At 38.9% G+C, this 12,647-nt stretch overlaps 1 protein-coding gene across 1 annotated transcript in view; it reads right to left on the bottom strand.

The window, feature by feature from the left end:
- The window catches only part of LOC311287875 (butyrophilin subfamily 1 member A1-like), a 43,427-nt gene extending 31,765 nt beyond the window's left edge, over nucleotides 1-11,662 (bottom strand). The window contains exons 1-2 of the mRNA XM_084404985.1: nucleotides 11,273-11,662; nucleotides 11,102-11,155 (exon numbers count right to left, since the gene is read on the bottom strand). Coding sequence (XP_084261111.1) covers nucleotides 11,102-11,153 — 52 coding nt within the window. The 5' untranslated portion in view covers nucleotides 11,154-11,155; nucleotides 11,273-11,662. The remainder of the gene's footprint in view (nucleotides 1-11,101; nucleotides 11,156-11,272) is intronic.
- Nucleotides 11,663-12,647: the final 985 nt, after the last annotated feature.

Below are 12,647 nucleotides of genomic sequence, written 5' to 3'. Positions count from 1 at the left end.
GTTTTGTTTTGTTTTTTTGTGTACATATGCTACGCACTGTAAACCCCTTGGTTAGGAAATTTGTATTTGTATGTGTAGCCTAAATGATATGTTTAGATCATTATGTATGAAAGCTAGAATTTAGAAAGGATTTATTTACTGTGAGATACCTGCCTTTTACTTTTGTTTATTTATCGCTCACAATTGCTTTGTTTATAGCCGACTGATTATTTATTTTGGTCACATTTGATTTGCTTAGAGCCCGCATCAACGGGGCATAAGCATTTACTGTGAGATATCGCCTTTACATTTGTTTTTACAAAATTACAATAAAACAGATTGAAAAACAAAACCTTTGAATCTCCTCTTCTTTGTTCAGGCTGCCTCACTTGATGGCCCATTAGCAATTGGGTGAGCATCTATGTCACACCCCTGGTCTGAATCTCATTAATATTGATGGCCCATTACCACTCCCACGCATAAACCTCTTCTGACAAAAAAACTGTTTTACAAAGTTTAAATCAATGTAGTGTTTTATGTGAACGATTAGGCAGGATGATTTTCACATCACTTTGAAGCCAGAACTCGAAGCGACAACATCCATTAGTCAAAAGTCTTGTGAACACATATTTTGTATGTGTTTTGTGGTCTTATTTCAGCAACTTTCATTTAAATTTTTTTCAATAACCATGCATAAACATTATTCTCTTAAAAATACAAACATGTACATACATGTGGCTCACATATTATGGTAGCCCTGTTTGTGCTATATAGAGTGAATTTACACCTTTGCTATTAACATGTTTATAAATAACTGAAAAAAGCACAAATGTCAGGGCATGTCAGAACATTCCAAGGGCCCCAAAAACACCTTGGTCCCCAGAGGGTTAACTTTCTCACTAGCAGAAGAACTTAATCACTTCTTTGCACGTTTTGAGAAAACCACAACTATCTCCACCACACATATATCCTTGACGACGCCCTTTTTAGAGCCCGGCCCACACACATTTACTCTTCAGGCACAACAGGTTTGCGGTGTGTTCAGGGCAGTGAATCAGAGCAGCAGGCCCTGATGGAATTCCTGGGAAGGTGCTCAAGGCCTGTGCTGACCAGCTGTCTACTGTGTTCACTAAATTATTTAACCTCTCCCTGTCTCAAGCCACCGTCCCACACTGCCTGAAATCAGCAATAATAGTTCCCATCCCCAAGTCCACCACCATCAGCAGTCTTAATGACTACAGACCGATTGCACTAACACCTGTGGTGGCAAAATGCTTTGAGACGCTTGTTCTAAAACACATCAAGGACTGCCTCCCCCACAGCTTCGATCCTTACCAGTTTGCCTACAAGGCTAACAGGTCTACCAAGGATGCTATCTCCACTGCTCTCCACACTGCCTTACAACACCTGGAAAAACCTGGGACATCAGTAAGGATGCTTTTTATTTATTTTAGTTCGGCCTTTAATACCATCATCCCGGACATTCTCGTAACCAAGCTGGCCGACTTGGACTTTTCCCCCACCTTGTGCACCTGGATCAAAGACTTCCTTACCAACCGTCCACAGTCTGTCAGGATTGGCAACAGGAGTTCATCCACCCTGACGCTCAGCACTGGCTCCCCACAGGGCTGTGTGCTGAGTCCCCTCCTGTATACCATTTACACCTCTGACTGCACTCCCAAACATTCCTGCAACACCATACTAAAATTTGCTGATGACACCACTCTCGTAGGACTCATCACCGGAGATGATGACACGGCCTACAGAGACGAGGTCCAGCAACTGACAGCGTGGTGTGATAGGAATAACCTCACAATCAACACTAAAAAGACTAAGGAGGTGGTCATGGACTTCCGTAGGAGCAAAGCTGACCCCCTCCCTCTCTGCATAAAAGGTGACAATGTGGAGAGGGTGTCATCTTTTAAGTTCCTTGGCACCCACATCTCTAGGGACCCGTCGTGGGCTGCTAACACGACTGCCCTAGTTAAAAAGGCCCAGCAGCGCCTCCATTTCTTGAGGGTACTGAGATGGAACAGGCTGCAGACCAATCTGTTGGTCTCCTTCTATCGAGCCACAATTGAGAGTGTGCTGGTGCATGCCATCCCTGTGTGGTACGCTGGCTGTTCATTGGCTGATAGAGGGAGACTACAGAGGGTCACCAGAAGCGCGGAGAGGGTGATTGGCTGTCTACTCCCGCCCCTGGACTCCATCGCCAGCTCCAGATGTCTCACCAAAGCCAGGTCGATCATAAAGGACCATCTTCACCCCGACCATCACCTGTTCACTATGTTGCCCTCAGGGAGGAGGTTCAGATCCCTCAAAAGCAAGACCAACAGGCTGAGAAATAGTTTCTTCCCCTGGGCAGTCAGAACTTTAAATGAAGCAGACCACTGACTGACTTTGCATTCTTACAGTCGTTCTGTTGTGTGTTTGCACACGTGTGTCAATGATTTTTAACAATGATGCTGCTACTGTTGTTTATTTAATTTTCTTTTTCTTTATTAACTTTTTGTTTTATCGTAGATGATGATATTGCACCTGGGTGGCCCTGTTTGCAAATTTCGTTGTGCAGGAGACTGTCCAATGACAAATAAAACTCTTGAATCTTGAAAATGAAAGCAAAAAATCTGAACAAGTTGTGTTCCACATTTTAGGTTGATATCTCAAAAAATGAGATTTCAGAAAGATTTTATTTTGGCGTAGTACCAAACTTTCACTAGCACACACACGCAAGGTCTCTCGCTCCCTCACCCTTTCTGCCGTGTGCTCTGCACGGTTTGGAGCTGCACGCTCTTGCTCGCTCGCTCTAGATTCCGGGAGATTTTAGCTAATTTGCGGGCATCAGGGAGCCGCTATCAATATGCGGAAGACTCATAGGCGTAATTTGCGGGTGGGACAGGTGGGACATTAGAACCCAAAACTTCTGACACGGTTGGTGAAAGTTCTACCACTGGACCATTAAGGTACAATTGTTCAAATAGGCTGATCTATGTATTTATTCACACGAAGATTCTCGGCACTGACAACATAGGCTACATCTCATTAACCCTCTGAGGTCTGAGCTGTTTTCTGGGCCCTGGAGGTGTTCTGACATGCTCTGACATTTGTGCTTATTTCTGTTACTTGTGACATTTTCATGGCTAAAGTTTAATTACACTGTATTCAGCACAAACTCTGCTACAATAATATATCAGCAGCATGTATGTAAAAGTTTGTAGTTTTGAGATAATGACATTTATGCGTGGTTTGTGAAAATACAAAAAAAAAATCTCACTGAAATAAGGCCATGAAACCCATACTGATTATTTCTTCACAAGACTTTTGAAAATTGTATGACATAGCCTAGAATATTTGCTCTAAAACTATGTGAAAATCACCCTGACTGCTCATTCAGAGAAGACAATATATTGATTTAAAATTTTTACGACGTGTTTTGTGTGAGAAAGCTCTATGCGTGAGCTCATTAATATGTATGGATTTCACACCTGAGAAAGACAAAGACCCTCCTCCAACTGCCCTATTAGGAGCTATCAGGCCCCTGTCATTCTGAGCAACCTTGCACAATACTGTAAATGAGGAGATTTAAAAAAGAATGGCTTTTAGATTGTTTGGATTTATTTACACAACATAATCCAAATAGACACAACAAATGGCAAAAAAGCACTTATTGAAAGACAGAGACCTTTGTGCCATTCCTAAAAACATTGTACATACCTTTCATTTCCAAGGTGTTTGATTTTCACTTTACCATGTTCATGTTCCAGAGACTCGTGTGAATGTTGAAGTCAGCAGGACTCAGTGGCATCTGGGCCCTGAAAAAAAAAGTGAACACACTGATATCAAGAGAAAGGCCTGCACGATTTTGGAAATAAATATTAGATTTTTCTGGTTAAAATTGCTTTTTAAAATTCACAGAATACACACACACACACAAATGTTTCCAACAATATATAATTTAATGAACACCAGGTTTGTTGTGCCTTGTAGGCATAGGCTATGCGCAGTTCTGGGTAAAATAATAATAACAATAGATAGCAGTATAAATCTTCCAAAAGATTTCAGTAACAACCAAGCTAGAGAAAAATATATTGATTATCATGTTACTTCAAATGTTTCCATTCGTTATGATGATATGAAATGAGATAATAGTAAAAACATGAAGCTGTTTGGTGTGTTTTGCTTTTCAAATTTTCAAATGATACATTCATCAAATGCGATCGCGCTGCAAAATATGATACATTCAAACGCGATCGCGCTGCAAAATATGATACATTCAAACGCGATCGCGCTCAAATATAAAACATTATGGTTACCATACATATCTACGTTTGACCAGATATCCACAAACACAGTAGGCCTAACAGTAAACACGGGTCTAAATATTATAATATTCCCCATATATCTAGCAACAGTTCAACTGCAATGTGACACTTATGCAACAATAACAAACTAATATGTAAGAATTTCTTACCTTAAATCTTTCTTGTCTTCAAATCGCATTCTTCTTCTTCTTCTGAGGTAGCCTAAATCCAATGTAAGCTCACGGTGCGCCTAACTCGACGAAAAGTAAAGTGTTTTGGTGTTTTGTTTTTGAGGTAATGAGCGCGATCGCGTTCCATGTGGAGATTTGCATGTGAATGTCTTTTGCGCGAGTAGGCGTGGCCAAATTAACTGTAATGAGCAAGCGTTTGAGAAGCTGGACATCTTGTTGGTTTTATACAAATTACTTAAACAGAGAATATTTGTTTTCGTTTTGAACCCGATCGTTTTAAAAGTACACACTTAAATGTTTATAAAGGTGTATGGCTCATAAATGTGTGACAAGTATTCGCTGAGTTTTGTTTCAGTTTATAGACGTGCTCAAGAAAAAAAAGTTCACCGCGACGGAGAGGCAGAACGCACCAGACATGGGGACTTGTGACTTGGTGACTTGGACTCGAGTCGACTCGAGTCCCTATTTTTATGACTTGTGACTTGACTTGACAAAAAATAAAATACTTGAGACTTGACTCGGACTTGGAAGTTAAAGACTCGGGACTTGACTTGACTTGAGACACGATGACTTGAATGACTTGAGTGTTAATCACATCATGTTTTCAGTTTGAATATAAAATATATAAATTATTTAAAAAAAATAAAGTTGATTACTCAGCTGGAGCGCACATAGAGGGAGCGCGGGCTGAGAATAGCGTTGTCATGACTGGATCACGACACTATCATCAGTCATGCCCTCTCGTACCTTACGCACACCACGCCCATTTAGATCAGATATCACATCACATCAACATGTCAGCCGGAGGGGTACCGAGGGTCATCGCTTTCGGCTTCAAGAATTTTTTTGCAAGATGGCAAAAAAAGAACAGTGCTTTGCAAGACATGCAACATAAAAATCTCGGACAGCCAGACGACAACCTCCAATTTCGTCCGTCATCTGAAGAGCCATTCTGCCCAGTAAGTGGAGTGCTTGTCAATATGTTAATGTTATCTGGTTAGTTGGTAGTTAGCTAATGTAATAATAGCTAAAATAGCCATTAAAGGTTTTATCAGCGATTTCAGGCCCAAAAAAGGCCCAAACATAAATGATCACATTCATCTAATCTTTCCTAACGATCCGCTAGCTGCCTGCTCCATAAGCAGGCCGTCAAAAAAACGCGTTTCTTGCAGGGGCGGCGCTAGGGCTGAGCTAAGGGGGCTTAGCCCCGAATGTTTATAGTAAAGCCCCGAATATTTTGTTACCTTGTCTTTCTCATAGAGCAAAAAAAATTATCACAAAAACAAATGTGAATAAGACTACAGCTGCCACGATTATCATGAAAAGTGCATATTACAGTTAAATATATATATATATATATATTCCCTTTGCATTAATGGTACTCACGACGTGCGTTTGCAGCGTTGAGCATTGTAGCCAATCACAGACATGTCTGTTGAACGCATTGGCCAATCAGAGACGTGCAAATGAGTCGCTGTGCTGAAGATGTTTTTTGCGCGAGTTCACCGAGTTCTACACTTTCACAAACCTGTCATTATTATTGGCAATAAACTTAAGATGCAAATAAGAGATCCACTGCAAAATATTTGATATTCTTGATGCTGCTCTGATGCACTCCATTAGGCATGCACCGCTCTGTTTGTTGTTAGGAAGACTAAAAGTTCAGCGGTCTAAATCATCATTGTCAAAATGATTAAAGAAGTGAACGAATGCCTGGTAAAATGTAAGTAGATAAATATTTAACATTTTTATTTATTTATTACATTTTGCCTTTTTGAATTGAAAATATGCTATAATGTCCTTTATTAATTTAGAGACAATGCATGCATAATTAAAAATAAAATATTATTTGCAAATAGTTAAAATTATTTCACTAATACAATAAGTCTTGTGTGTGTGTGTGTGAGAGAGAGAGAGAGTGAGTGAGTGTGTGTGTGTGTGTGTGTGTGTGTGTGTGTGTGTGTGTGAGAGAGAGTGTGTGTGTGTGAGTGAGTGTGTGTGTGTGTGTGTGTGTGAGAGAGAGAGAGAGAGAGAGAGAGTGTGTGTGTGTGTGTGTGTGTGTGTGAGAGAGAAAGTGTGTGTGTGTGTGTGTGTGTGTGTGTGTGTGTGAGAGAGAGAGAGAGAGAGAGTGTGTGAGTGTGAGTGTGCGTGTGTGTGTGAGAGAGAGGAGAAATGTAACAAAGTTTAATGTTGTATGCAAACTGTGTTTGAGAGAGAGAGAGGGAGGTGTTCAAAGAGGAGTCTGTTGGATGTTAAGCAGTTATTTGTTTTATGGACTCAATGTTGCAAATTTAAAACATTTTAAACACTGTTGGCAGAAGTGAAAAATAAATAATTTTATGAAGTTACAATTTTGTTTGGATTCCATGATGTATTTTACTGAACATGAGTATTTACAATGCAAATCCAAATTATTGTAATTTACCGACAGTTTCATCTTGTCTTTTCACTTTATTAAGATCAGATTCTGCAGGTAAAATTACAATAATACGGTGACTTGACTTGGACTTGACTTGACCTACTACAGGACTTGACTTGACTTGACTTGACATAGCTTGTGACTTGACTTGACTTGACTTGCCCAAGAAAAAAATACTTGGGACTTACTTGAGACTTGAAGGTTAAGACTTGAGACTTACTTGAGACTTGCACATGTGTGACTTGGTCCCATCTCTGGAACGCACACCCTGTTTATTTTCTTTATTTTACAAAAGCACAATGTTTTGATTTGATTGTAAGTGGACACATACAAAAGTAGAAATATCACAGATTCTTTTTTTATATTTCTTTTTTTCTGTATGACCATAAATGATGGAGTAATTTAAGTTTATAGTTCTACAATGTGGAGAAAATCCAGCAAAACGCGGGGGCGCGTTTGCCGACCTCAGAGGGTTAAACGACAAATTAAACCCCATGTAGCCTACTATTTAAAGGGACACTCCACCCATTTGCATTAAGCTTTGCATTGTTAGAAACCCAGTCATACTATTGAATGGTCGTGCAACACTCTCTCATTTTCCCCTGAGACGGGAGAAATCCGTTATTTACCTTTTACACTTCCTCCTACAATGACGCAAAAATCGTCATTTTGCTTCATTGTAGGAGGAAGTGTAAGAGGGGGGGATTTCTGTTGAGACTACAAGCACTAGTTCCTCATCTTTCCCAGGGGGCGGGACCCGCTCACGCTACAGACCTATTACAGATCAGTGGGTGGGACTTTACTCTCTGAAACTGAAAGCAATATCCTCCATCTTGTTTGAAGCTAAGCTAACAGGCGCTGTGGAGACAGATGTAAAGTTATGACAATAGCGGAGGAGAGTGCTCAATATGATATAGAAGAAGAGGATTTCGGAAGTCTGATGCTTGAATCAGGTGTTTGTGGCTACCTTTACAAGCCGCATTATAGCGAAGAGCAGCCGAGGCAGAAGACCTGCCTGCCGCGGACGAGGAGCCCGGACTGGCTCGAGTTAGGGCGGACTGGTGGCGCCGGTGATCTCACTATGCAACTCATAGACTGTAAGATGCAACTACGAACACAGAGATAGAGTCCGTCTGCGGCAAAGAATTTCAACGATGCCAATTTCTCCTGGACGAAATCTCTGAATCAGACGAGGACACGGATGTTTGTGTTGAGAACTATCCTAGTTTCGCACCGCATATGTTCTGACTGAACATCCAGGTACCATGCAATAATTCACCTTTTCGAAAGAAATACAAACGAGGAGTAATGCACTAATGAGTTCGCCAACTAACTAGACATTTTGTGTGAATGTGAAATGAATTTCAAGCTCTGGTGGTAGCTAGCCTTGTAGACGGAAGAGTGATTTCTCTTATAGGCAGATATGCGCTTTCTGGATTAGTGGGAGTGGCTTGCGGAGCTGTGCAATGTGGTGCATTGTGGGAGTTGTTGTCTTTCATACAAATGCGTCCTGAAGTTATTCTTTGTCTTTCCTCGGTCACGAAGGCACCAAATTCAAAATTTATTTTACATTTCGACTACATATATGACCCACTTTAAATAAAAAACAATGTTCAAATGGGTGGAATGCCCCTTTAAATTGATTGCTGGACATCGTAATGTTATTGTACATATGTCTGATTTAGCATTGTATTAGCTTAAAAGTTCCAGTGCATCTTTCCCCTCGATGCTGCCCGGGCTGGACTCTGACTGCGGGCGGTTGGTTGGCCATCAACCACGGACACATCTAAACTATGTGTGTGTAGCAACCGTACAACTGGGGAATGGTGGACTTCGGCCTTGTACACCAATGCAGGTTTCGTCTTGCGAGTGATGCGGTCCCGAGGACTTTTCTATCGCTTCAGAGGTGTGTGTATGTGTGTGTGTGTGTCTAAAATGTAACCCTGACCGTTTTACTTGCCTTTTGTTAAATAATCACTCGTTATTAAAATTTAGATATTTCGATAATACCTCAATTGTATGATTAACATATGCTTAATTTGTGCAAATTTCTATGTAACTGCCCCTCTTTATTATGTGGGTTTAGGGGGCGCGTAGAGGCTATGAACAGAACTTTTCATTTTTTTAAGCGGAACATTTATTATTTTCAAATACTGTATATGTATTTATAGTGTGTATATAAACAAATATATATTTTATAATGGCATAATTATACATATACATGTACATTTATATGTTTTAAATACAGTTATGATTACTGTAGGCTAATATATGTAGCAGTGCATTCAGTTACTTTTGAAAAGACACAAATAAGGTGTCAGTGTATTTCATTAGACTTTAACTTTGTCAGCTATAAAAGAAATCTAGCATTTTCCTCACGTTTTACCACTGATTTTTAGTGACAGTCGATATGCATGGGCCACTGGCGATCGATCGAGGTTTGTATAATAAGTGTTTGTCTAAGTGTGTTCCATCTATTACACAAGACATTGTCAACAGCTGAAAAAAAAATGCTTCTAATCCCGTAATTATTTCAGTTTTAAAACTACAGAAAAAGCAGTTGTTTAAATTACTTTAATGAAGTAATTTGATGGCCATTAAAATGGACATGTTGATCTGCCTTTTCAGAGTCTCTTTCATCGCTGCAGAATGTCAATGCATCAATGAATTTTGTGAAAACATTTGCAATTGTTGAAAGAGAAATAATCTAACAAAAATACAGGGTCAAGAGCCCAAATAAAGCAAACACTGATCACCATAATGGTGACTCCAAACGAAACATTTGCAATAAAACATCAACAACTAATCCTCTGTTAATTCTCTATAAGAACTTGTGTAGACGTATGACAGAAATAAAGTAAATCTGTTTAGTAATAAGTGAAGCTGGTAATGCTGTTTGTATAGTTGTTTAATCCTCCTCTGCTGAGATCTTTATTTTCAGATGATTTCATCTAAGGCAGTGGTGTGAAGTCAGTTGTAGGTTCAGTTCTTGTTATTTCTCTTTCCTTCATTGGTTCTGCCTGTTAACAGCAGGTGTTCGAATGTTTGAAAGAATGTTTCAGGAACATCATACTAACCTTAAATGACATTCTAATAACATTAAGGAAGCAGGATGTTTAAATGTTCTTGGAATGTTGCAAATCAACATTCCTAGAATGTTGAGTTGTTGATAAAAAGTAAGTTGAAAGAATGTTTCAAGAACATCATACTAAACTTTTATAAACGCTCCTCTAACACTAAGAAAACTGGACACTTTAACGTTTCCATAACCAAAACAGAATGTTTGGAAAACGTTATTAGAACAAAAATTTGTTAGCTTGGTCGGTGTCACATTGACCTAATAACCTTCCATGTCTAAGCATTTTAACCCAGTGTCATAATATCCAATTAAAATAGTTCACATTAGGCCTACCCCATAAATATCAACATTTGTTGATCTATCAGGAATGGTGTGTTTGGAATATATGCCATAAAACTGAATGAAATCCAAACCTGTCAATCACTACCTCTTACTCAACCATCTTGAAACTGTCTTTGGTGTTTCTGAGACCTGGTTTATATCTTATCTCTCTGACCGCTGCCAGATTGTTTTTATGAGTGGCTTCAGGTCTGAGATTGACTGGCGTCCCTCAGGGTTCGGTTTTAAGCCCCTTAATTTTTATCATTTATATATATATCCTCCTGGATTGCTCTTAAGAACACTCAGGCGTAATGATCACTTCTGTGCAGATGAGACTCAGATTTATATCCACTCCAATCCTGGTCAAAATGTGGATGTTTCTTTTCTCTCACATAGTATTTCTGATATATAAACATGGATGAGCCTTAATAGTGATAAGAGGTTGTGCTTATTTTCTCTCCGCATCAGCTCTGTAAAGCTGGTTCACTAATGTTAAACATAGATGGCTCTGTTCCAAACTAAATAAAACATTTTTAGAAGGTATATTTGATTTGAGTTTGTCTTTTGGCCCATACTGTTAAGAATTCCTTTTTTTCATTTCAGAAATATTGCTACTTTGCCCTATTTTTTCCTGTGACTAAAAGGCTTATCAATACTTTTGTTTTTTAACACACGCACTTCTTGCTGGGGTTCCTAAAACCACACTCAATGTGTGCAAAATTATGTCTGTTTTATAGTGTAAAGTGCCTTGAGAAGCTGCTTTAAAGACGGCATATGAAATACAGTTTATTATTATTAAACATGTTCTTACCAGAAGTCTCTATGAAGAGATTCACCAGTACAGCGACAATAATAGTCAACATTCCTGTGAAAATACAGACACTCAAATAAAACACTACGGGATTTTTTTCCAGAAACACACGAATCATGTGAGAGAAATAATAAATCAGACTGTCGTGTTCAACGAGGAACAGAAACTCACCGGAGAAGAAGACTCGTCTGTTAAATCACAGAGATCTGAAGATGAGCTGTTACGCGTTCAACACGAGAATAGAGTCAAAATAAACGGACAAAATCGACGACATTCTGCATCTATCAAACGTGCACCTGATTTCCTCCTCTTAACTTTCACTTTCTGAACATAACGTGACTCCTCAATAAAAACGTCATCATCATATGATTAAAACCGCTTCATATAGTAAGTCTCATAAATGTATTTTTTAGTGTGTTTTCTTTTTTTTACGAGGCGATTGACTAATCGGAAAATCCACATAGATCTCAAGGATTTTTTCCTCAAGGATCGACTGTAGAAAAAAAAGTAGCCTATCAAGGGAAAAGCCTGCAGTGTGCGATATTGTAGATCATTATCGATGATAAAGACGACAGAGACGACGCTCTCTTAACAACAGCGTGCATTAATACATTAACACATGTGTTTAGCATGGACATGATGATGATACATCATATAGGGTAGAGTGGGGGAAAACGCCCCCCTTAAGGAAAATGTGACATTACAGTGAAACAAAACATAAATGTGACTAGAATTGCCATCCCGGTTTTGAGTGACTATGGCAGGAGTTATTCACCAAATATTAAAATTGCTCAGCCTTCATAATTAATTAGTATTTCCACTGAAAATATTTTTGTACAAAGGGGGCGTTTTGCCCCAGCGGTGGGGTAAAACGCCCCCCAAGGTGGGGTAAAATGCCCCCTTTCTTACCAACCAGTTTGCTTCATAGATAAACAGCAAAATTAACAGACAATAGTTTTTAATCTCTAAAGGTAAAAGGCAAGTAATGTATCAACATGTATTAATATTTATTTCAGAAATGTTCAAAATAGGCAAAATTAACTACCTTCCATCAGTGAGCTAACTTTGCTAGCGAGCTAGCTAGTTAATGTTCACTTGAGGTATTTTTTTCATGTTTTGTTCAAATATTTTGATTTTACCACCTAGTTATACTGCATTAAGTGTAAAACAAAGGATTTGATAGACAGAAATATTTTATTATAGTAATTATGATAGAGAAACTATGCCCCCAGGGGGGGCGTTTTACCCCTCAGCGTAGGGGGCGTTTTACCCCACAAGCTATGAGTTTTTTAAAATAATGTTTAATTTTTAAAATATAATTATATTCCTTATAAATAATATATGATCTCAAACTATAGACTTCACTATTCATCTATCATACATCACTGTGATATCCTGCAGAACAATATTCTCTTAAACACTTATTTACTAATATCTGAAAATTATAGCATTTACCATGTAATCCTCTTCTCTTCAAATGTGTCGCTGGTGTCAGCTTCTCCATAGAGATTTGTATATCCCCGTTATCAACGTAGTGCATAGCAAC

The sequence above is a fragment of the Rutilus rutilus genome, assembly GCF_951802725.1.
Source record: "Rutilus rutilus genome assembly, chromosome: 3".
Taxonomy (NCBI): Eukaryota; Metazoa; Chordata; class Actinopteri; order Cypriniformes; family Leuciscidae; genus Rutilus; species Rutilus rutilus.
Note: the sequence above shows the minus strand (reverse complement) of the source record. Positions and strands in the feature narration are given on the sequence as shown.